At 37.9% G+C, this 26,964-nt stretch overlaps 1 protein-coding gene across 4 annotated transcripts in view; it reads right to left on the reverse strand.

Moving 5' to 3' along the window:
- Positions 1-11,934: 11,934 nt before the first annotated feature.
- The window catches only part of RHOT1 (ras homolog family member T1), a 59,175-nt gene continuing 44,145 nt past the window's right edge, over positions 11,935-26,964 (reverse strand). Inside the window, exons 18-21 of one of the 4 annotated variants that reach the window (XM_082861312.1) lie at positions 26,513-26,715; positions 25,361-25,456; positions 23,608-23,730; positions 11,935-13,021 (exon numbers count right to left, since the gene is read on the reverse strand). In XM_082861312.1, the coding sequence (XP_082717438.1) occupies positions 12,904-13,021; positions 23,608-23,730; positions 25,361-25,456; positions 26,513-26,715 (540 nt within the window). In that variant the 3' untranslated portion in view covers positions 11,935-12,903. The remainder of the gene's footprint in view (positions 13,022-23,607; positions 23,731-25,360; positions 25,457-26,512; positions 26,716-26,964) is intronic. The other 3 variants (XM_082861309.1, XM_082861310.1, XM_082861311.1) reach the window with 3 other exon arrangements.

Here is a 26,964-nt window from a genome sequence, read left to right on the forward strand (position 1 = left end):
CCTGGTGTGGTCGGGGAACTAAGATCCTGCATGCTGCACAGCATGGCCAAAAGAAAAATTTATTGAGCACCAACTATGTGCCAAGTATTGATTGTTCTAGGCTCTGAGTATACAGTGGTGATTAAGACACCCTGACATCAGTCTTGGTGATGATTTTTTGGATCTGGTTCCAAAAGCAAAACGAACAAGTGGAACTACATCAAACTAAAAAGCTTCTGCACAGCAAAGGAAATCATCAACAAAATGAAAAGGCAACCTACTGAATGGGAGAAAATATTTGCAAGTCACATATTTGATAAGGAATTAATAACCAAAATACATAAAGAACTCGTAAAACTCAACAGCAAAACAACAATTTAAAACTGATTAAAAATGGGCAGAAGATCTGGATAGACATTTTTCCAAAGAAGATATACAGGTGGTCAACAGGTACCCGGAAAGATGCTCAAAATCACTAATTAGGGAAATGAAAATCAAACCACAGTGAGATATCACTTCACACCTGTTAGAATATCAAAAACACAAGACATAAATGTTGGCAAGGATATGGAGAAAAGGGAATCCTTGTGCACTCGTGGTGGAAATATAAACTGGTGCAGCCACTATGGAAAACAGTATGAAGGTTCCTCAAAAAATTAAAAATAGAACTACCTACAATCCATCAATTCAACTTCTGGGTATCTATCTGAAGAAAACAAAAACACTAACTTGAAAAGAATATGTACCCCCCATGTTCATTACATTGTTACTTGCAATAGCCAAGATATGGAAACAACCCAAGTGTCCATCAATGGATGGATAAAGAAGATGTGGTGTGTGTACACACACACACACACACACACACACACACACACACACACACACACACACAAACAATGGAACATTATTCAGCAATAAACAAGAATGAAATCTTGCCATTTGTGACAAACATGCATAGAACTTGAGGGAATTATGCTAAGCAAAACAAGCCAGAGAAAGACAAATATACAATTTCACTAAAAAACACCCCCCCACCACCAAGCTCATAGACACAGAACAGATTGGTAGTTCCCAGAGTTGAGGGGTGGGGGGTGGGGGTGGGTGAAATGAGGGAAGGGGGTCAAAAGGTACAAACTTCAAGTTGTAAAATAAATAAGTCATAGGGATGTAATGTACAGCATGGTGACAATAGTTAATAATACTGTATTGCATATTTGAAAGTTGCTAAGAGAATAGATCTTAAAAGTCCTCATCACAAGAAAAAAATTTCGTAACTATGTATATGATGGATGTTAACTAGACTTATTGTAATGATCATTTCACAATATATACAGATATTGAATCATGTCGTGCACCTGACACTAATATAATGTTATATGTCAATTATATCTCAATTTTAAAGAAAGAAAAATCGCTACTCTCACAAAGTTTATATGCAAGCACACGGGAGACACTCAACAAATGAAGGAATACACATGAGGGAAAAAAGGGATGAAACACAGATGGTGAGATGCTAAGAATTCGGGGTGATGTTTCTGTGAGCTTTTCTTTTTAGATTAGATGGTCTAGAAAGGTTCCTCTCTGGGGAGGTGACATTTAAACTGAGATATGAGAGAAGAGCATTCCAAGCAGAAAATAGTCAGTGCACAGGCTCTGAAGCAGGTACACAATAGGTCTAGGAACAGGGTAAGGTCAGGAAGCAGGCAAGGAGCAGCTCAGGTAGACTTTATAAGGCAGGGCAAGGAGTCTAGGTTTTATTTAAGTGTGATTAGACATCAAAAGAACTTAAGCATAGTCATGGCAACATAAGAGAATGGATTTTAGAAGGAAAAGAACGGGAGTGGGAAGCCAACAGTTAGTTAGTGAACTTGCATTTAGTCCAGGTGGGAAGTCACGGCGGCCTGAACTTAGGTGGTCGTGGCAGAGATGGAGATAAGAGGACAGTTACGTCTTTTGGAAGCACAGTCAACAGGACTTGTTGACGGATTGCAGGGGTGGGGAGAGCAGAAAATAACTCCCAGATTTTTGCTTTGAGAATGTACTCAGCTAAAGTGGGAAAACTGGGAAGGGGGTGGTTAGTGCTGGATACCAAGGGCTCTGTTTAAGGGGCCTCAGATATCCAAGAGGTAATTACAGGCAAGAAACAACAGAAGCGTGGATTTCTGGAATGAGGTCAAGGCTGGTAATACTGATTTGGGAGTCACTGGATGAATGAATGAATGAATGTATGCATGTATGTATGTATGTATGTATGTATTTGGCAGCACCGTGTGGCTTGTGGGATCTTAGTTCCCCGACAAGGGACTGAACCCGGGCCATCAGCAATGAAAGCACGGAGTCCTAACCACTAGACCGCCAGGGAATTCCCTGGAGGACTGAATTTAAAGTCAAGGGGCTGCTAGTTGCAATGAGCTATACCTAGTTCCGAGATCTTGGTTTCTAATAAAATAATAAAAGGACCAGTGTTCCTTGGAGAAATGGTTGGTGTCAGCACCAGGACAGGGAAAGTACAGGATGATGCCTGGGAAGTACGTAAGTACAAAGGTTGCCTGGAACTTTTTACAAGGCCAGAAAGAAGGGCTCAGAAATAATGGGCACATGTTGAAACGGCACATGAACCAAGCTGAAGGCGCTGCCACTGGCCAAACCTGAGAAAAGAACAATGAGCAACACTGAGCAACGGAATAAATGATAGTAATGGACTATGATGCAAAGAACAAAGTAAATATTCACAAGCCCATATACTGATACACATAAATCACTGAATAAATATATGGGGGAAAGGCACTGTTCTCTCTCACAGTACAATTCCAATTAATAAATGTAGAAGAAATGATAGAAGTAGAAAAGTTGGCAAATATTACAGTAGTAACTGTTCGGGGCAAGATCAGCAATAGTCAAAATCACAACGAAGGTACCACTTCACACTCACTAGAATGGTTACTGTAAAAAGGACAGATAATAACAAGTGTCAGCAAGGATATGGAGAACAAGAACCCTTAGATGCTGCTGGTGAGAATGTAAAACGGTGCAGCCACTTTGGGAAACAGTTTGGCAGTTCCTCAAAATATTAAAACTGAGTTACCAAATGACCCCACAGTTCCACTCCCAGGTTATACCCAAAGGAAATGAAAACATATGTTCACATAAAAACTTGTACACTGGGAGTTCCCTGGTGGTCCAGTGGTTAGGACCTGGCACTTTCACTGCCGTGGCCCAGGTTTGATCCCTGGGCGGGTAACTAAGATACCTCAAGCTGTGAGATGCAGCAACCACCCCCCCAACAAAAAAAACAAAACAAAAAAGAAACACCTTGTACACAAACATTCATAGAAGCATTATTCATAATAGTCAAAAAGTAGAAACAGGGGCTTCCCTGGTGGTACAGTGGTTAAGAATCCACCTGCTAATGCAGGGGACACGGGTTCGAGCCCTGGTTCGTGAAGATCCTACATGCCACGGAGCAACTAAGCTCGCAAGCCACAACTACTGAGCCCATGTGCCACAACTACTGAAGCCCACACACCTAGAGCCCGTGCTCCGCAACAAGAGAAGCCACCTCAATGAGAAGCCCGCGCACCGCAAGGAAGAGTAGCCCCCGGTGGCCGCAACTAGAGGAAGCCCACGTGCAGCAATGAAGACCCAACGCAGCCAAAAATAAATAAATAAATAATTTATTTATTTTTTAAGAAAGTAGAAACAATCCAAATGTCCATAAACTGATAATAAACAAAATATGGTACAGACATTTCATGGATACTGCATTTTTTTTTTTTTTAACAAACTGAAGGTTTGTGGCAACCCTGTGTTGAGCAAGTCTATCCGTGCCATTTTTCCCAATTGCATTTGCTCACTACGTATCTCTGTGTCACATTTTGGTAATTCTTGCAGCATTTCAAACTTCTTCATTATTATCGTATTTGTTATAGTGATCTGTGATCAGTGATCTTCGATGTTACTATTTTAATTGTTTTGGGGCACCATGAACTGTACCAATATAAGAAAGCAAACACAATCGATAAATGTTGTGTGTTCCGGCTGCTCCACCAACCAGCTGCTCCCATCTCTCCCTCTCTTTAGGCCTCGCTACTCCCGAGACACAACAATATTGAAATTAGGCCAATTAATAACCCTACGCTGGCCTCTAAGTGTTCAAGTGAAAGGAAGAGTCACACGTCTCTCACTTTAAATCAAAAGCTAGACATGATTAAACTCAGTGAGGAAGGCATGTCAAAAGCTGAAACAGGCTTTTGCCAAACCGCCAAGTTGTGAGCGCAAAGGAAAAATTCTTGTAGGAAATTAAAAATGCTACTCCAGTGAACACATGAATGATAAGAAAGCAAAGCAGCCTATTGCTGACATGGAGAAAGTTTGAGCGGTCTGGATAGAAGATCAAACCAGCCACCACATTCCCTTAAGCCGAAGCCTAATTCAGAGCAAGGCCCTAACTCTCTTCAATTCTGTGAAGGCTGAGAGAGGTGAGGAAGCTGCAGAAGAAAAGCGTGAAGCCAGCAGAGGTTGGTTCATGAGGTTTAAGGAAAGAAGCCGTCTCCAAAACATCAAAGTGCAAGGTGAAGCAGCAAGTGCCTATGGAAAAGCTGCAACAAGTTACTCAGAAGACCTAGCTAAGATCATTAATGGAGGTGGCTACACTAAACAACAGATTTTCAGTGTAGACGAAACAGTATTTTGGAAGAAGATGCCATCTAGGACTTTAATAGCTAGAGAGTCGTCAATGCCTGGCTTCAAACCATCAAAGGACAAGCTAACTCTCATTAGGGGCTAATGCAGCTGGTGACTTACAATGAGATTAATGTTGTTTTCATGTCTGCTAATGCAATAGCCATTCTACAGATCATGGATCAAGGAGTAATTCTAACTTTCAAGTCTTATTATTTAAGAAATCTATCTTGTAAGGCTATAGCTGCCATAGCTAGTGATTCCCCTCGTGGATCTGGGCAAATAAATTGAAAACTTTCTGGAAAGGATTCTAGATGCCACTAAGAACATTCACGATTAATGGGAAAGGGTCAAAATATCAACATTAACAGAAACTTAGAAGTTTATTCCAGCCCTTATGGATGACCTTGAGAGGTTCAAGACTTCAGGGGAGGAGGTAACTGCAGATATGGTAGGAACACCAAGAGAACTAGAATTAGAAGTGGAGCCTGAAGATGTGATGAATTGCTGCAATCCCATGAAAAAACTCTCATGGGTGAGAAGCTGCTTCTCATGGATGAGCAAAGAAAGTGGTTTCTTGAGATGGAACCTACTCCTGGTGAAGATGCTGTGAAGACTGTTCAAATGACAACAAAGGATTTAGACTATTACATAAACTTAGTTGATAAAGCAATGGCAGGGTTTGAGAAGATTGATGCCAATTTTGAAAGAAGTCCTATGGTGGGTAAAATGCTATTAAACAGCATTGCCTGCTACAGAGAAATCATTTGTGAAAGGAAAAGTCAACTGATGTGGCAAACATCATTGTTGTTTTAAGAAATTGTCACAGCCCCACCCCCTCTGCCTTCAGCAGCCAACACCCTGATCAGCCAGCAGCCAGCAGCCATCAACATCAAGGCAAGACCCTCCACCAGCAAAAAGATTACGACTCACTGAAGGCTCAGATGATGGTTAGCATTTTTCAGTAATAAAGTACTTTTAAATTAAGGTACACACATTGTTTTTTTAGACATAATGCTATTACACACTTAATGGACTACAGTATAGCGTAAACATAGCTTTTATATGCACTGGGAAACCAAAAAGTTCAAGTGACTCACTTTATTGCAGTATTTACTTTGTTGTGGTGGTCTGGTACCAAACTCACAATACAGTATCATCGTGGTCTGCCTGTATAGCCATACAATGAAATATTATTCAGCCCCCTCTCCAAAAAAAAAAAAAAAAAGGAATGAAGTACTGACACATGCTACAATGTGGATGAACCCTTGAAAACATTATGCTAAAAAGAAGCCAGTCACAAAAGACCCCATATTGTATGACTCCATTTATATGAAATGCCCAGAATAGACAAACCCTATTATTTTTACAACTTTTAAAATGTTTCAAATTATTCCAAAATAAAAATTTAGAAAAATAAAATCAGGGCACTCGATGAGATCACCTAGAGACAGTATAGGCAGAGAGGATAAGGAAACTCAGGACAGAACCCTGGGATATGCTAACACTTTAAAGGTTGAAGACAGGTTGAAGACTCAGCAAGAGACTGAGAAAGAGAAAGTAGCCAGCAAGATAGGCAAGTCAGCTATTTGTGCTGCCTGCCAAGACAACAGGGGCGAGGGACATTTTACTGGCCCCAATACTCAAGAGAGCTTAATCAAGACATTTGTCAGATACACGTAGAAAAAAAATCTGGCTGCCACCCAAGCGTAGGAGGGGCAGAGCCTTGCCCCTCAGTGGTGCTTGCTGTGGGGATGAAGATCTATTCTCCTGGGGAAGGAGGAAGATGAAATACCACCAGCGACGGATCTTAGTGAATGTGCATAGTGATCCTCATCTTCATTTTAGAGAGAGGAAACAGAACCAGAAAATCAAGTCATTTGTACAATGAATGTGGCAAAGTTGGGATTCAAAATTTTAGCTCTTAAGTCCATGCTTTTCTACTCCTCCCCCAGCAACCTAGTGAATTGCCAATACCACCTAAAGATCCTTTCGTTTCCAGGGCTGCTAGTCAGTGTTTCCACAAGGGCTACAGTGACTGAGTAAAGTTGCTTCTTAAGAAAGGGTTGCAGGACTTCCCTGGTAGCACAGTTGTTAGGGATCCGCCTGCCAGTGCAGGGGACACGGGTTCGAGCCCTGGTCCGGGAAGATCCCACATGTTGCAGAGCAACTAAGAAATTAAAAAAAAAAAAAAAAAAAGCAAGGGTTGGATAAATCAAGAAAATTAAGTTAGACACAAGCAGATTGACATGTATCCCCCTGGGTACTTTAAGGTTAGGTAGGCACACAATAGTGGGGGGCTGGGAGGGCTGCGGTAGAAAGATTTGGGACTCAGTTCACTGCCAATACAGCAGGACGGAGACTGGTCAGCTACCCCAGGTTCAGTTCCCAGGGACAGGGGAACAGGCAATTTGTCAAGACCTGCCTAGTACATCACTCCCCTGCTTAAACCCCTTTAACGGAATCTTTAGAGAGGGTAAAAGAGACAGTAACTGGACAAAGCACAGGTGAGGGCAGGGGTGTCAATGCCGCGAACAGGAGGATGAAGTGGACACATGTATCTTAAACACCAAGACTCAGCTCCTGGACACTGGCATCCTGGCCTTGACCCTCTGGGACCCAAAAGATGAGAAGCTGGGAGGACAGGGTTTTAGATGGAGGGAGCATCTGGCAAAGCACTCCACAGAGAGCAAGGTGCATTCTTAGAGCCGAAAGATGATCTCTTTGACTAGAGGGTAGTCACGTGGGACAGTGTACATTTGGCTGCAAAGAAGGTCTGGGGCCAGGTCTTCAGGGCTTTGTAAACTACCTTAGGATTTGAATTTTATCATAAGAGGAAAGGGAAGATGTTAAGTTTATTCCCTTTTTAAATTAAAATTATACTTATACATAATTAAATTGTCTTTAAAAAAATTTAACCACTGTTAACTTAGTTATCCAAACAGACTATAACCTCTTTGAGGGCAAAGCCATTGGATTGAACTACTTCTACCTCCTCAGTGTCTAGTGCAGTGGTTCTCAAACTTTAGCAGAATCATGGGATGCGGCCGTGGGTGGTTAACACAGATTTTGCTGGGCCCCAACCTTCAAGTTTCTGATTCACTAGGTCTGGGGTGGGACCTGATAACTGTATTCCTTACAAGTTCCCAGGTGTCGTGACCGCACTTTAAGAATCTGGGGGGAAAGTAAAAGAACCTACAGGGAATCAGTAGAAAGAGTAAGAGAGTATATGAAGACACACTGAGTTCCTGATGCTCTTCTAGACCACATACAGAACAAGCTGGGATAAAAGAGGCTGGGATTATAGAAATCCCAGAGGCAGACTGGAAAAGTAGAGATAAAAACAGTTAATGACAAAACTTTAGCCTAAGGAGGTTTCCCCTCCATTAAAGCCCCTGTTCCAAGATACTCTTCCATTTATAAATAAAAAGCAAAACAGTAATTTTTTCAAAATTAACAATTTTAGAACAATTAAACAAAACCTGCAAAGAATGCTTTTAAAAGAGTAGTTACACATCCTTACCTTCCCTCAATTATCTGTACCTGAAATAAACCTAACCGCCAAGCCTGCACTCCTCTAAATAGACATCATCAATTGCCTGGTGACAGCTACAAGAAGGGAAGGCAAAATGCCTCGGAGGAACTGAAAAGCATCCAGAAAATTTGCTTTGCCAACTTTAACCTTTCTTAGTAATAGAAATGTCAAACTCTTTATTGGTTTATTTTTTTCTTTCTCTCTCTCTCCTCTTTTTCTTGCCTGCGTTTTTAAACGGAACATACAGCACATTTACTAAAGGTATAAAATCAAGGCAAGTTGTTAAGGCTGGCTCCTACAGTGGAAGGAGTGCCGAACTGGGAATCAGGACATCTAGTCCTAGCCCAGGCACACACTAACTGTATGGCTTTGTGCTCAGTTTATGCTATAAATGTACAGAGTTGGACAGATGGTCTTTGTGGTCTATTTAAGCTCTGATATTTTGACTTTCAAATCTAAAGAAATAAGCAGCATTATCACACTGTCAGGCACACAAGGGGACAGTCCCCAGATAACTAGAGTTCAAACGAAACATTCTTGTGGGATTCCTTCACCTTCCACCTATGTCAATTACGCAACCGGACAAAGGGAAAGCAAACATGGATCAAGTATCAAAAGAACAGCTCCAGATGAGTGCTCAGAGGAAGTGGAATTGACGCTCCCTTTACCTTCTGAGTGCCATGCTGCGAGGTGGGCGCCAGCTCAGCCAGAGCACCATGTTCTGGTGAACAACAGGACCATCAGTAAGAGTGAAAGAAATCAAACACTTTCTGCAGGTCCAATCTTGGTTTCCCTATAAATAAAACATGACTACAGTCGTTTTAAGTTCTTCCTAGTACTGTACCTTTTCAAATTCCGAAACAATCAGGTAAATTTTTTTAACCTGCTATGCATTTACTACTAGTACTTTCATCAATTACACCAAGGAGTTGGTCAAATCTGGCCCACAGCCTGTTTTTCTACAGTCCATGAGCCAAGAATAGTTTCTACATTTTTAAGTGGTTACAATAATCAAAGTAAGAATATTTTTTGACAAGTGAAAATTATGCAAAATTCAAATTTCGGTGCCTATAAATAAAGTTTTATTGGGATGCAGTCATGCTCATTTGTTTACGTAACGTCTGTGGCTACTTTCTTGCTATGACATAGTTGAGCAGCTGCAAAAATCTCGAATATTTACTATCTGACCTTTTACAGAAAAAGTTTGCAACCGCTAAGTTACACCACAGCCTATATACCCATGTCATTTTAATAACAAACACTTCCAAGGGTTATTTAGATCATAAAAGACATGGGTAAAGTATGAATAGGAAAATACTGAAAGAGGAAAAGTGTTCGTACAGAACTTGAATTTTTCAACAGATGAGGATAATACTGGCAAGGCCTCCTTGTTTGTGTGTATCTGACATGCAGCTTTCAAACCCAGAAGGAATGACAATCTCTCAATTTTACTATCTTTCTGCAGCTCTCTATGCTAAAGGAGAAGAGAAAACGACAGAGTAAAACATTATCACTGGAAAATACAGCTAGGAACCAGAATGGCACTACGAACTTAGGAAGTTTCCTAATGATTTCAAAATCTCACCTTTTAGTAAGGTGTCTGTGCTTTCTGAACCAAAAATAACTGAGACAAATGGTATGACAAGTGTAAGCATGCCACGGGAGGCAAGGGGACATAGTTTTTGAATTGGGGATGCACTAGAGAGATCTGAGACACAGTAACTGTGATACTCACAGGTCAGAGACTTCCAAAGAGCTGAGAGCCAAACAGGTTAACAGACATTCACTGTTACTGATGGAGCCTTTTGATAAATAGAGTTTAAAAGACAAGAAGTACTTGTAAGATTAGAGGTTTTAACAAATGGGTTATTGGGACTGTGAATCTGGGGATCGAGGTTTTTGGTTCAGGCTACCTGCATGGAGCATTCTCATACTACAAACATTAAATAAATTTAGAATCTTGACATGGGGTATTTCTCAAAAAGCATCTAGTCCCGAATCAGCTTCCTAAAATCACATGGACTATTAAAAATTCGAGGATGATGCCAAATAAATGTGCTAATGAAAATTAGGTCACATATTCATTTTTAAGATTTGCACATGTATTTTAAAGACACTTTTACACTGATGTTTACTAGTACAATTGAGACAAAAGGGGCATCAAAGTTAACACCAGTTGCATTGTGAGGGTCTGTTTAGGAAAGGTTTATGCCCTTTACAGAGTTTGAGCACTTACCTCTGTTTCCCCTCTGCTAGTCATTATTCAGTTGCCTTCCCTCAGGTCAGAAAAGTTCTCCTTTCAATCAGGACTGGCTCAGCAGTATACCTCCTCTTTGGTGCCTTCCTCTGACAGAGGTGATGTACAGATCTGCACAAACAGATATCCACAACCCTCCTACCTCTTCTCACAGGCCATTTCAGAATGGTGATGTGCTTCCCAAACTCCTAACACCAGCCCACTCCTACTATAACACTCATAAGCTCTGCCAGTGTGGGACATGGCCCATTTTTTGGTCAAATGTGAAAGAGAAAGACCGATGAATGGCAAGAAGCAACAGACCATTGATGTGCTAATTAAGGCTAAGTTACTACGTTATGCCAAGGGACTACAAACCTTCAAAGTGATGTTTCTTCACAGGACCGCCCCGAAAATTCGTTAAAATACTGTAGCAGTTTCAGAATTGTCCATTTAAAATATAATGCAGTTGGTGCAAAGTGAAAGGTTTCCTTTCAACCCTCGAAGTCCTATTTTCCTCATTTTTCCTTAGTACTCTTACAGCTTGCACCTTCGAGTAAATTGTAAAAGCCAGAAGAGGCCTATTACTGTATTGATTCACATATTTCCCCACATTAACTAGTGCCTAACGTGGATATGAAACAAGGAAAAAGATCCACATGAGCCTGTAGATTAAAGAGCAGAAAACAGTGAGCATTTCCTCTGCAAACCCACCCTGCCTGGACTGAGAGTGGAGGAAGGCTTCCTCCAGGGAGGGAGACGTGTCAAGAGCAGGTAAAGAAATAGGGCAGGTGCCTTCTTGTGAATCAGACACTTAGGCCTCAAGCGAAAAGACTGAGAGAGAAAAATCTAAATATGCAAACATACTCCTTTTCACCTTTGGGCATACTCATTGAAAATAATATTTCAGTCTGAACAGGGAAGAACTTGGAAGGAAAGAATTAACTGTCATTGGAAGCTGTGTAACTGAAATTTATTTGGTAAATGGGAAACTCTCAGAAAATAATGAAAATGAGGAGCCACCAGATTTTTTGCTCAATTTTCCTTTTCCTCAAATTCAGAATGGAAATGGGAGGGGGGAGGGAGACATAGAATTATGAAGTGAACATGACACACATTAGTTTACAAGCTTATAGCTAATAAATCATGTTGTTCCTAGCTGCTCAAGGGGTGTGATCCTAGGGAGAAAACACCCCTCAGAAGAACAGAGGGAAAAAAAATCCATGTTAAAGGAGAAAATAAACATGTAAATCGTAGCAAAAACCACATTAGTTAGGTATGTGTAGGGGAAAACAACTGTCTTTTTCTAAGAATAGATTTCCCCACAACTTTAAAATAGATTTCCTCTGATACATACAAATCATACTTGTCTTCTTTCCTAATAAGTATTATCTTTTTATATAAAAAATAATTTTCAAGACAGGAAAGACAGAAACCAGAGGATTTCATTCACATCTGTACAGAAATATTTACTTTTGTTAGACAAAAAACTCAAGATCACAGTACACAGTGCTTATTTATTTAAATACTTGAAAAGGTCAATGATGGAAAAAATAGGTTCATAATGAGAGTTTTATTCATTAGATTTATTTTACCATTTAAAAAAGTGCTGCTTCTAGGTTATCCTAGCCAGATATAGAACACTTCATGACACATGCAGCTACTGTAATATACTATAATAGACACAGCCATTATAGAATGATTTACACTTTGGGAGGAAACTCAGTAGTAGTAATGGTGACTATTTATTTAAACTAAAAACATTGATAATATACAAATCTTTTTTCTCATTTGATTGAAAGGGCTATAAAATTCAACATACTGACAAAGGAAACAAAATAATCACACAGGTGACGCCTTTGCTAATCGCCTTGAGCTTACTCCTTCCTTAAAGGAGAGCATCACACTCAGCTATACAATTTTCTAGACTGAACGATGGCTTCAAGGCTGGCCTACCATGAAGGATGGGACTGCAAGAAAGTCACGTTTTTAAAAACGGAGAGAAAAAGGCAAATTGTGCCTCGTGTACTTAAAGTACCCAAAGATCATTCTGAGTAAATGTGAAATAAATAAGTGATCAATGAGTAAATAAAGTCTCTGAGCTGACTTAAACCTAGGAGAGTGAGCCAACTGAGCACTAATAATACCATGTAGAAACGTCTAGAGACATCATTTCTTGAACTCAGTCTGGGAGACCATATCTTGCCTGAATATGTACATTATTTACAAAATATTCCCTTTCGGCCTCTGAAAGTTAGTCATTTTAGTTTGGCTGTTAAGCTGTTTCCTTCCATATGCTAGCCAATACTGCAGTTATAACTATCATTAAAATACTCTTACGCATGAATTACAAATATTAACAAAGTAACTCTGCATGTATAAATATCTCAATATTTCTAGCGGAATTTAAAGCATTCAGAATGTACATAGAAGTATTTGTTTTTGGTAGGGCCAGTATTTTTTTTTTTTTAAATCATCGCTGTTTCAATAATGCTTTGTACATAGCAAAGCCCAAAACTGCAAAAACAGTAGCACCAAAACTTGCTCGAAGCCAAAATGTGGAGCTCTTGAGGTCAGCTTGTGTCACGTGCCTGTAGTCAAAAAATATAATTAATGTTTAAAACATGATTAGTATGAAAAAAACAGTTATATGAACAATCTACTTTTAGGGAAGTATTAGCACACTTGTCAGGCTAATTGCATACAGTAATGGTCACCAAAAACATTTATCAATAAAGCCACATGTACATTGCTTAGATAATCATTATCTTAAGACATACTGTAGACATTAATAAAGAAATATCTATAATTAGTTACTATTTGGGAGTAAACAACATCCAAAATGTTATAAATTTTCTTCACATGGGAAGCGGAGAACTTAGACAAATCAACCTGCCACTTTTTAAAACCAGTATGGTCCTTCAAAATGAGAGGTAAGACTGAGACCTCACAATTTTAAGAGTCAATTTCATGGAACTTAATGCGCAATCTCCTGTCCCCAGGAACCAAAAGCTATCTTGTAAGCAGTTAAGTGACAAGTGACAATACTTTTCTAAGAGCAATGCTTAAAATCAACTTTGGAAACACTGAGTCCCATAAAAATTTACCAAAAAAATCCCAAAGGGGTGGGGGAAGATTTACAAGTTTGCATTAATTTGGTTACTGCTGATTAAAGAAAGAAGAAGAAAAAAACAAACAGACGAACCAAACCCTGGTATCAGACAGGCAGTGACATTGGTACCAACTAAAGGACATGATGTAACATGATGGACTGAAAGGTAAATGACATAAAAGAAGCCATATTATGCATGACAAGAACAGGGACAGCCTGTATCACAAACTGAGTTTGTGAGCATGCTCAGTTAATAACACTGCTAAGCACCCCCAAGGGTCTCAAGTATGACAGCTTACCATGAAGAGGATACAGCTTTAAAGCAAAGGTTGGAACATTTTATTCAGCGTCACTGAAGTTTTAGTTAAGTGAACACAATTGAGGTGATGCAGAAAACTTACAGAATTAAGAGCTTAGAGAAACTGTCTAGTTTAGGTTATTTCACAACTAAATTAAACAAACAGTTGAAGCAAGAGTCAGACATCATTAAAAGACCAAGACACTGACATATGCAAAAGAGTTAAGAGCCAAAAATCTATAAATTATACAAAACTACTGTCTCAGTAATAGTCAAAGAGAGAACAATCAGATTAGTTATCACAAAATGCAATCTGTACATCCCTAAGAAACAAGTTTACCATACAAGCAAAGTGCTCCATGCTTATCACTATGGTAAAACAACACAAAGCACTCCAACTTATCTTACCCAGTTTCTATTAAAAAAAAAAAAGTCACTCCTTAAATAATTATTATTTTACAAAGCAAAGTGATAACACAGGTTCATGCCACCTTGCAAGTTAGTTCTTCCAACAGGTAATGTTTCATTTTTTTAAAAAACAGTTAGGGAAGAAAATACTTAGGTGTTTAGTTTTTCCACTTGGAAAAACTCCAACAAAGGCAACCCACTGGTTGTGGAAAATGTTACCTGGCTTCAAGAAAAAGTGGACCATGAGATGACCACGAAGATGGAATCTTCTACAGAGCTGATGGCATGCACCTGGTGAATAATACTGCCTTCGTCGTCTGCTAACAGCACGGCACCCCACTCAGCTACCTGGGCTCTTAACCTTTTATACACATGCACACAGTTTGCAGTTCATAGCACAGCTCACAAAAGAAGGGGACTGAAAGTAATATCTCTCAATTAAACATCCCACACATAAACTGAGTTGCCACCCTACATGATGCATCTCATGCTTTCTATATTTAAAATAAAGTTATTCTATAGAAAACTGCCAAACTTAAAAAAATCTATCTATATATACTCTTTTAAAACACTCACATACCAGGCAGGAAACCTAAGGCTGTTATATACGTTCTCTATGTATCCCCCAGAGGCTGGTCTTGGTATATCTGAAACACTAAGAGAAGCCCTTGAAACCAATACTATAAGCAGTACCTGACAATATGAATGACTATAAGTATTTACTCAAAATGAGGCTAACAACTATTAGTCATGAAGTTTAGAAATGCTTCTAGTTTCTGACTACTAAAAACTACAAACATACATCTGTAAAAAAAAATTGAGTAAAACATCCCAAACTCAGAGGCTGTCATGGCCCTATGATGAGAGTTTCAAAGTTTACAACTCCAAGTCAGCAGAGATGTACAGAACTTAAAGTGAGAACACAGGCTAAAAGTGCATTAGAGTTTTGCTTCAGATTTGGTCTCTCTGTGATTTTCATGCATCTTCACTAATGGAGAATATTTTTACACTTATTTTTTAAATTAGGGGAAAAGGGGGTTAGGATTAATATTAGCTATAATGACATTAAAATCAGTCAGAATGATTTCTCATCAATATTCTTCACATATGGAAACTGTTAACACAGCTTAGCTCCCTTTGTTGAATTTTGAGAAAGTATTACCATTCATGAAATAATATATTCTAACTGACTTTATTGCTTAGTTTTCTTTTGCATTTCAAGACAGTAATTATTACTTTCCCTAAGCTATAGTATAGTCTTCAGTAGGCAAAACAGTGGTTCATATTTATAGATGGAAAACAATACAGATACATGTTCAACATACAGCTAGCTTAAAACTCAAGGCAACCATTGACTCATAAAATATATTTCAATGACTCTATCGATGTTATAGTAGTTGTTTAACATACTTTTAGACATGGAAAACTACTTTTAGACAGAAAGCTACTTAGAGAATTATTTTATGTCTTTACCGTATGCATTTAAAAGCTACATCACCAGGCTCTATTTACAAAAGAGAACGCATTTATAACAGATGGCACATTTGCAGTGCCTGCCTAACTGACAACACCTGAATGGAGAACAGTGCAATCTTAATTGTAAGTATTAAGAACTGAGCCATGTTTGTCATTTCAGATCTCAAGCAGAAGCAGAGTAACAGTTTCATAAGGGTGCTTCCTAGTTCATGCCTATAAACTCAAGCAAAAGGAATGCTTCCACAATTCAAAAGTTTAATTCTTGCCAAATGATTCACATAAAACACCTCAGAATAAATTATAGTATCTTACTGCATATTTTTTCTTAAGTTTTTTTTTGACTATTAAAAAAGTAATACAGGGAGTTCCCTGGTGGCGCAGAGGTTAAAATCCCGCTTGCCAATGCAGGTGACACAGGATCGAGCCCTGGTCTGGGAAGATCCCACATGCCGCGGAGCAACTACGCCCACAAGCCACAACTACTGAGCCTGAGTGCCACAACTACTGAAGCCTGTGTGCCTAGAGTCCGTGCTCTGCAACAAAGAGAACCCACTGCAATGAGAAGCCTGTGCACCGCAAGGAAGAGTAGCCCCCGCTTGCCGCAACCAGAGATAGCCTGCGTGCAGCAATGAAGACCCAACACAGCCATAAATAAATAAATTTATATTTAAAAAGTTATACAAGCACACTATATGAGGAAAATAAAAGTAGGAAGGAACAAAACCACCTAGAATCACCTGAGACAACTAATTAAAATTTGGGGTATTTCCTTTTAAACTTTTTCTATGTATTTCTAACATAGCTACAAACACAATGTGTATAATTTATATACTTTTATATCTTTTAAAAATATTATATAGGCACTTTTACATAAATTATAGAGACATCATTTTAAATAGCTGCTTTATATTCCTACTGGTGGCTATCACCATTTACAGGTGACTGTAACTAAAGTGATGAATACCTTTCTACATTAAGATTTTTCGCTATATTTAAAATAGTTTCCTTAAGATAGACTACCTCAAAATGAATATTACAGGGTCAAAAATGTGTGTGTGTGTGTGTGTGTGTGTGTGTGTGTAAAAAGGTTATTTTTTTCCAATCTACTGATATATCAGAATCACACATTTCCCTACTGTACGCAGAATAAAATAATTTAGGTTCAGCAGTATCTCTTTTTAGAACATAAGAAAGAACGACTAAATGCTAAAATATAACCTTAAAAAATCGTGTGAAGCTTGTCACAGCTTTCGAGTTCTTAGGTAGAAAATTCCTGTGGACTGGATGCTGGCTTTCTGTCTTAGAAGTGCTGAGGGCCCAGATGTCAATTAGATGACAAGTGCCTTTTTTTTTTTTTTTTTTTTTTTTTTTTTTGCGGTACGCGGGCCTCTCACTGTTGTGGCCTCTCCCGTTGCGGAGCACAGGCTCCGGACGCGCAGGCCCAGTGGCCATGGCTCATGGGCCCAGCCGCTCCGCGGCATGTGGGATCTTTCCGGACCAGGGCACGAACCCGTGACCCCTGCATCGGCAGGCGGACTCTCAACCACTGCGCCACCAGGGAAGCCCAACAAGCGCTTTTTGACACAAGTGTGGGAGCAAACCAACAGGTTTGGACCTGGGTATTACTAAGGCTGCTACTTAACAAGGCAGAGAGAAGATAATGTTTCAAAATTCAGGCAATAAAGAGGCACATTAAAAACTGTTTGTGTGAAGGTCACATAGGCATATAACAACGGACAAAAATTCCTATGTACCTTTGCACAGAATGCCTTAAAGAAGGCATACAAAATGCTCTGATTAACTCTACAATTTATGGTAAATGTAAGAACATGAATTAAAATCTTTATTGGTTCAGTGTATTTAACCAATAATAAAGGGAATGTTATCCTCTCCCTGCTTTATGTTTCTACCACCTGGTGAAGTATTTTTTCATATTTACCTCCAATAATAATGCCATTACTGCTAATAATAATTTTAACAATGACAATTCTCCTAATTGAACTAGTACGCATGAAACATTTTAATAAGCTATTTCTCGAAATAGGTTAAGAAATAAAACCATAGTGTCCAACAAAGATGAACTATAACACAAATCATACGAAAGCGGTTAACTGAGCATGCCTAAACAGTAACATACTTAGGAAAAGGACACAGGTGTGCATCAATGTCAAGAAATGCTTCACCAAGCATTAGAAGAATAAAAATTCATGGATGATTGTAGATACATGGGAAACACGTAATGTCTTCTACATGTTAACTACAGATACTTAAAGGTCAGAATAGGCAAACTCCATCCTGCTGTGCCCTTTAATGTGCTAAACCAAACGGCAAAAATGTTTTAATTTATAAGCAGCAGCAGCTTACTTGAAGAGAATCTATAACACAAGCTCTCATATAATTCTAAACGTATGACTATGTATATGTATCCAAATTCAAAGAAAAGCCTTGTAAGGACCTTTCATATGAACACAGAAGTTTCATATGAAATTAAAACAGAGGATGCACTTCCTTAAAATACAATATTTTACTGTAACATAATATCCTGAGAACTCTTACATTCCCTACAGAATCTCTATAGCATTAAGATTTCTAGGAAACTATCCTCTTCATAAAGCAATCCTGTGAAAAGACAGTTCATTTTAGCGTGACAACAGTGAAGTCCTTTCTTCAAAAACAGGGCTCCTATATTAAGTAACATGATTTCAAACAATGTGAAGGAGTAACTTAGGTGATTATTAAAGTAATATGGGCAAATGAAGTGAGTCGTTAAAGAACAGATTAAAATAAATGTCACATATATCCAATTTTTAAAAATACATTAATAAACAGGATAAAAAATACAATGGGTATGCTGACTTGTCCATCATACCTTTGCGTCTCGGTAAATACTCAGTGTGAACTACATATTTTGTTGCTAAAGTAAGATGCTGTTACCAAACTTAAGAAGTAACATGAACAAATAACCGATACGGCTAATCCAAGTACTAAAATGTGGTGAAAGAAATACTAAAACCAAGACGTGCATCAGAGAAAACCACACCAAAATAATAAATCGTAAAATAAACAATTTGATTAAATTATAGGTTAGGAAAAATGGGAGGATTATACACTGAAACACAGCTGGGAAACGGCTCAAGAGGAGTTAAAAAATGACTAAGTGGCACAGGCAAACAAATGAAAATGAACACCTAAAGGAAGGGACAAATTAAAGTGCACACACACTACAGTACAGTGACATCCTCATGCAAAGCAGGAGTGTTCTAAAGTCAGAATAATAAATACTTAATAAACTAAAATCCTGGGTAGTTCAAACCAACAATCAAGCCCACTCCTACATAATCATTTTACACCTTCAGATTTGAGAGGTATTTATAATTAAAATATAATCAAAAGGTATTTTTCTCCAATAACATGATTTTCACTATTTGAAATGAAAGCATTGCCAGAGACTAAAATCACCTGGCCACAGGTTAATAATCTTCCAAATGTATTTAAATTCAAATAATTCCAGCTATTCATAAATTATTCCAAAGAAAAACATAAACCTATCCAGATCTAAAGGCTGAGACCATAATTACCAAAGAACAAAGTCACACGTCAGCTATGTAGTTAAACACTTCTCTCACATGTTGAATATACATTCAATTAAACTGGAAAGAAAAAAATTTTTATTACTATTTTCTACTTAAAATACATAGTGTCAGTAAATAAGCTAAAAAAATAAAGACAATCTTTTCTGGTCAAAAACAGATGGGGAAAAATGGACTATTTCAGAAATGTTGGAACTGTTGAAATTGCATAAGTATAAATTAATTAATTTGGCATAGATCCTCTCATGATCAGGTTATAGCACTTCCTTTGCTAGCATAAGGCACTAAGGTCACTGAAAATATAACCAAAAGTTAAAAAAAAAAATTTAACACAATATTTAAGAAAGGTATTTAAATACAGGTCTGTATCTTCTTCATCTTGATATTTTGCCCCAGCTCACAGCAAGATCCTATCTAAAGCAGGTACTTAAGTACTTGGATGAATAAATCAAAGTGGTAGGAGGATGACATAAAGGGAGAACGTGGCACCAAACATGTATTATCTCTGGAAGTAGTTTCTATTTTGCTGATCAAAATTTTTACAAGCATGCTAAAACAATGTACTAATTTGAGACCAACATGTTATGTACCAATATTTGTCTATTAATTTCTTTGCAGACATTTAACAAAACTTTTTGGTTAAATAAAAAATTTTAAACTGCTCATTTATACTTCTAAATCAAACGCTAGGCACAGCAGATTTCTAAAATGAAAAGACTTAAGACTTACTGTTGAGTGAGAATCGTCCCTATTGAATTACAGTGAAAAATTCTTACATGACTTTTACTCAATTAGTGAATCCTTTTTCTGTTTATGTAACATTAAGATACACCTAGAACAGCAAACCAGTGGTGACCAACCACCAAAAGGTTGCCAAAACCCAAGACATGGTAGGGAAAGTGGTTCCATTCTCACCCCACCAACCCCATTACTTTTTCAAGTTATTAAAGAGAAAGGAGTAAAACTGTATGTGGAGGTGTTTTTAAGAGACATTTTCATTCCTCAGGTGTACCTTTTTCTGGCCTGCATTTTCACAACTTTAGGCTATGTCTTAAGACTGAAGTTGCAAACTGGTGGCCTGTAAACATGCTTTCTTTGTTCTGATTAGTACTTCAGATTTTTAAAATTTAATTGCCTTTACTTAAATATCAGGAAATTTTACCTAAAAAATCCTGACTTCTAGTGTCTCAGAGAATCAGAAGTCCTGGCGATACCACACTTGCACAATAACCCACAGAGCTGAGTGGTGGCTGCCTCTTGCAGACAGGACCTGTCGTAGCTCCCACCTCTCTTATTTCTTCTCCTTGGCCACCTTCATTCATTAACATTATCCATCCAGACCCTGTAGGTACTTAAGTTTTTGGCCTCCATCCTCACCTACCTCATCTATAATCCTTTTGTGAATTAGAAGAAACTTCAATATAGAGCTCCTAAATTTCCACTGGACTTCTATAAAATAATTTATTGAAATACTACCAGGGAAGAGGAAGGAGTTCTCTGAAAAGTATGCTGGTTTTCCTCCTCATCTTTTTCATTCTTTCCCTTCTTGATTACCAGACATCAGTGATATATGCTGACATTACCATTAAATTATTTCTAGTTTATAATTAGATATGACAAAATGTACTGATTTCTCTTCGAGGATCACCGTACAGAGTAATTTATGATGAGCAATCTCATCCATTAATGCACACCCAACCTATTTCATTGGGAAGCTGACTAAACCAACCTAAAATTAAATTTGGCACTAAAGATGCAGACAACGAATCAATCTGCAATTATGGACGATCAAGAGCTTCTAGAATAAAACTGATGGTCTGCGATCAGCAATTACTAGGAGCCAAGGTGAGTTCACCAAGAATAAGACACCAAATAGATGTCACTTTCTATTCAGATAAAATTAATACATTGGTGGATCAGAGGAATGTGGTAGAAATTATATTGATTTCAAAAGAGCCCTCCAGGAAATCTCTTATAAGACAGTAAGATACAACATGGGCTGGATAATAAAATATTTTTAATTGACAGAATAATCTTTCCCCAAGAATTCTGCATCTGTGTCACTGGGAAGAGTTCTCTAGTGGAGCACTAAAGGGCTTGCTTGCTTGAGCAATCTCACTCTCTAATCTCTGGGTATCCAACATTATTTTTTAATCAATAACTTGAAAGATAAAGAAGACACAGCTACCAAATTTGCAAATAACACAATGCCGAGAAATATATATAATGGGACAAATGACAGAAATAATGTTTGAAATGACTGAGCTAGAACAATGGATCAAAAAGCAGAATATGACACTCAATAGAGATATATATGTATCCGCATTTAGATACAAAGAGCCAACTAAAACTGTCAAATACACAGAGAGGAGGGGAAACTGCCTTAATAGCACTTTGTATGAAAAAATCTGATTTCAACCCCAAGATTAATATGCATCAACAGTGGGCTGGGGCTGCTAAAAAGTTAATTCATGCAGTAGACAGGTGCTGTCCTAACTGTGGAATATGACCGCCCACCGTTATGGACTAGTCAGATCACACCGGGAGCACTGTTCTCCATTCTCAGTGGCACTTTTTAAGAGGTACTCTGAACAACTAAGGGGCTTTCAGATGAGGAAAACCAGGAATGATGAAGTCACTAAACCATTTAAGAAAAGGCTGAAAGAAATGGGGATGTTCTACCTGGAGAAGAGAAATTTAGGGGAGACATGATGGCCGTCTTCAAATGTCTGAAGGCTATGTTGAAGAGGGAGTAGAATAGTCGTATGTTGTTCTAAAGGGCAGAACTAAAGCTAAAGGAGAGAAAGTTATAGGGAAATAATTTTAGTCCAAAAAAAAAAAAAAGGCAAAAGCAAAAACCTTCTCCAATGAGGAAAGCCATCAGCAGATAAACAGTATCTCTAAACTCTATCAGGAAGGCTCACAGGAAGGCAATCTAATGGGAGGTTAGGCCAGATGAATTCTAGAATCTCTTCCAACTCTACCATTTCCAACACCGGAGCTCCTGAATGCTGTCTGGTTTGAACTAGCCTTGCACTTTCTCAGACACTTGTCATGAGCAAATCTGTCTGTGTTACTCTTTATAAGATGCCATTCAAAAGACAGAGGCAGAACTTCACCACCAAATGAGCGCGGTGATCCCTTCAAAGCAATCACCTATGATGGCTGCATTCTTATTCCAGAGCTACTAGTGCTCAAAACATCACTGAAACTCTCTTAGAATGTCTTCAGAGTCAGTTTCTGACTCACATAAGATACAGCCTCACTGTTTAATAGCCATGTCTACACTGCTGGTGGACACAAACTATCCTACTCATTTGGTACAGTTGGAGCCTAGCCTTCAGTAAGAGTCCAACAGTAACCCAAATAAGATCCATTTCTAACCAAAATCTGTTTAGCTTGATCATCTGTCTTAATCAAGCCCTGGTCCCAATGACATTTGAATGATTTCAAAAACGTAATTCATTCATAGACACATAAAAATTTGACATTAGATACAAATTAATATTACATAGGCTCTTAAATGTTCACAAAATGTAAAATCGATTTGAACAAAGAAAGGTAGCATGACCAGAATAAGAACATAACCTTCCAAGTTTATTGCTCTGAGGGAATGTATACAACCTATTTTTTTGTTGTTGTTTCTCTTTCTTTTTTAAAAGCATATTACTTTCTAGGCATACTTTAAGTTTCGGGTTCAATTGTAAACACCTCAAAAACTAGTACTATAGATCTTTTTCTTTTCCATATTCCTTTGAATCCTTAAAGTTGGTTATTATCTTCATTTCAAAAAAACATTCCAGGTACTTAAAAGTAAAAGTACATTATAACTATAAATAATTTCAATAGAGAAGTTTTTCAAACCCAAGATACCGCTCATATAAGTATGGTTTTAATAAGCTGTACTATTTGAATGCAAGCTGAGTACAGTATAACATGTGGAATCAATGTGTCTTTTCCTTACTAAAGCCCTAATCTATTTCTACAACTCTCAGCCAAAAGATTTTTAATCTCCCTACATATATTATCCCCTAATATAAAAAATACTTTAACTTCCTTAATAAAAAAAAGCTAAAATCTTACTTTATAGTCCCCTAAATATATCTATTAATTTTTAAACATTAAGGATGATTCCAAAACTAAACATTGTCACCATAGTGAGAATTTTAGTGGAAGTTAGTTGGGCATCAGTCAGCTTGTTGTCTTTGTAGTATTTGTATAATAAATAGTTAACCACTTTTTTCTTTTGTATTTTAACAGAATGCCTGGTACCCAGTAAAGAAAGTTAAGAACCTGTTAAGAACTGCAGTGAAGATTTTGTTCTTTACAGATTGCAGCAAGTCTGAGTTGAGGAAGTTCTGACAGATGCAAAATGTACACCTGTTGCAGGTGCACATACAGCGTAACCGGGCATGGCTGCGAAAACACACAGAAGGACAGGAGTTGAGTTCTTACTTACAAATATGGCACAAGTCAGAGTGTGCCAACTTAAAAAAAAAAGATTTAGGCATAAGCAACACTAAGGAAAAGGACAGTGTGGGGCATGCTAAAGTTGTGCAGAATTCCACATTTACCAAAAATATAATGAACAGCAATAGCTCCCTCCTCCCTCCCTATAGAAAATCTAAGGAAAATTAGCTAACACTTTTGCTTTTTTGGAGGGAGGATAGAATTATCAGTACAAGGGTTTTAGTGGAATAAGTATGCACAGCAATAGATGGCACCCTCATCTAAATTAATAAAAGAAAAACTGGGTAAGCCACAGCACCCACCAAAAGGTCAGAGTTTGCTAGCATTTAAATAACCATCCCCTCCTCCTCCCTCAGTATATACACATGCCTGAAAACCAGGAAGGAGAAGAGTGACAAATACACAAAAGAGTCAAAAGACGAGTATGTTCAACCCTGAGGAGATATGAACAACATCGTCTTTAATTCATCAAGCACCATGGCTCCCAAAGGAAATCAAAATGCTTCATAAATTTCTACTTGAACCCAAAATATAGGGTTAATTTCGTCTGCTAGCAAAACACACCAGCTAAGTACGATAATATGAAACTCTGGGTAAGGGTGTAAAAAATCAACAATGGATCCAATTGATATTAGATATGAAATTTAGGGAGGCTTTCTGACTCCTTTCTGGTTGAGTAAGTTGCACTAGTTGGTACAGGCACGTGGGGCAGCCCATTTCACCTCCACTCTAACAACCAAAGTAGGGGGTCTCCAATGACTGCTCAGTGGTCAGAGCCACTCAGACATACAAGGCCATCACACCACCCCTGGAGAGGTACTGGCGCAGAACCCACTCAGAAGAGCGCCACCTGAAGAATCAATTACATCACTTCCTGTAACACCTGAACATTTTTTAGAGGCTTCTCAGTCAATGGACTGGCCCAATCTGACTTGGCTTAGCTTGTGAGATCTGATGAGACCACAGCACACGGTGGCATGGTTGTGGAGATTAGCAGCATCCCAATAATGCCTAATTCCCAACATGAAGAAAAACAAGAATTAATTTTTTAAAAGACTCTTACAGGCTCAAGACATTCCATTTTAAAATCTGACTTGTGATGATGAACATATCACTGCTACTAAGTCACTGCCAGCTGTCATACTGGAATCCATCTGTTATTTTATAAGTTGAATCTGACTCTTCAACATATACAGGCTCCACCCACCAAAAAGGAGGGATGCAAAGTATGCTTAGCAACAGGGAGATGCTTCATGAGAAGTAGTTTCGGATTAACCATAAAAACAAGTGTCCATGTATGTACATTTATCATATACACACACACACACTCACACATATTGCAGTAAAATTTTAAAGATGCAGATCTAAAAACACAGTTGCAGTTATTTACAAGATTAAGACAGTGCATTTACATATTAAAAAGAAAGACACCATAGTATACAGTTAGGCAGTAAGCCTGACCAAGCAGTGCGTTTCTGGATAATTACTAAATGTGAATTATGGAGAAAAAGATTTGGTCATCTATAAGAAAATGTCAACAAAATGCCATAGAAGCCATAAAGAAAAAGTAACTTACAAAGCAGTTTTTAGAAAGACCCAGATTTTTCTCAAATTCTCTATTCTATCAGTGTTGCCCATGTCTCGGGAGAGTCTGTCTCTGTAATGATCCTCTCTGTAGATAACATACATGAAAGTTTTAAAGCAAAGGTAAACATAAAAAGTAAGGTTTTGCTTATCTAACAGTAATAGGAAGGAATGACTTCTCTTCCAATACAAATAGAATTTCAAGGGTTTGCTGCATTTTTTTTAAAGTACTAGTTAATGGAACAGCAATAAAGTTAACTGATTTGAAAAATCCGTACAAATTAACAACCTTTTGAAAAACCTTATTAGCTTGTAGCAATTTTTGAGTATTACTCTATGTTATACTGTACTTTTCATAAGAAGAAAAATAATTTAGAGAATAACATAATAATAAATAGAATAAACTGTAAAGTCCTGAGAAACGCACTGCCTGAAAAACTATCTTATCACAAAACAGAATTTATACAAACACCGTACTTGAGGAGAATGCCATTAAGAACCATGCAATTTTAAGGCAGTTAGTAAACTACAAAGATGACCACAGTTATGTGCTTGTGCATATGCATGTAGAGATATACAATAAATGTACATAAAATTTGTGGCTCATAACACTTAACATAAAACATTTATATAGAAGGAATCCCAATTACAACTACTTTTTATAGCACTAAAAAAAGACATTATATCCTGAACTCAAACATACCCATAATTTAAACATAAATTCATAAAAGATTTTAGAATCCTTCACATACTCAAGGTCAATTAATCAGCAGAAAAAATATAAAAGTTAACTTTTTGTTCATATGGAAATGCCTTATTAGCATGATGTCAATTCCATTTTATTGCAGTAAGACTATCTTTTTAATGATGGGTGAGAGGCTGAGTTTTATTGCACTATCCTATTAAGATAGTTACAGCCTGCTCAAATATAGTCAAATATTATCAGAAGCACCACTGATATAATTTTCTTCTGGTACCCAAACCAAACCTGCATTTACTCAAACTTGTCCCTTCTCATTACAAAGTCTCTTTCTGTTGCTGAACAACTTCTATGTGACAGAGATTCCACCCTCATGGCTAGTAAAGGCATGCAATGTTACCACAAACCATGCAAAACGAAAATCATGGCAGAGCAAGTACTTACGGGTACATGGCCATTGTTGTCAATTTAACAAAGATGTCTTTACTGGGTGCATCAGCAGTATTGCAAGTGAAGGCTTGTGGTGGAGGCATTTTGTGTTTCCTGCAGAAATCAGTAGGTGAAATGCTATATTCTTGTCTGACTTCATGCAGGTCTGACTTTGCAGCTACGATTAAGCAAGGTATTCTGCTGTCCATAAAGTGTTGCTACAGAATAAAAAGTGAAATCAAAATCTGATGACAAGTTCAAAAATTACTAAACTTAATTAAATGGGCACTAAAAATTTTCTCTAGATAGGCAAAGCATCAACAGTTTCAGGGAGAAAGTAAACTAAGAGGCAAAGACTGGCAGTTGTCTAGGTCAGTAGCATAATAAGACCAGGGCCACTTTTCTAATGCTGGTAACAATATAACAATTCTTCAAATTCACTACAATTTGAAAAAAAAAAATTTTTT

Source organism: Leucopleurus acutus (genome assembly GCF_964270905.1).
Source record: "Leucopleurus acutus genome assembly, chromosome: 19".
Taxonomy (NCBI): domain Eukaryota; kingdom Metazoa; phylum Chordata; class Mammalia; order Artiodactyla; family Delphinidae; genus Leucopleurus; species Leucopleurus acutus.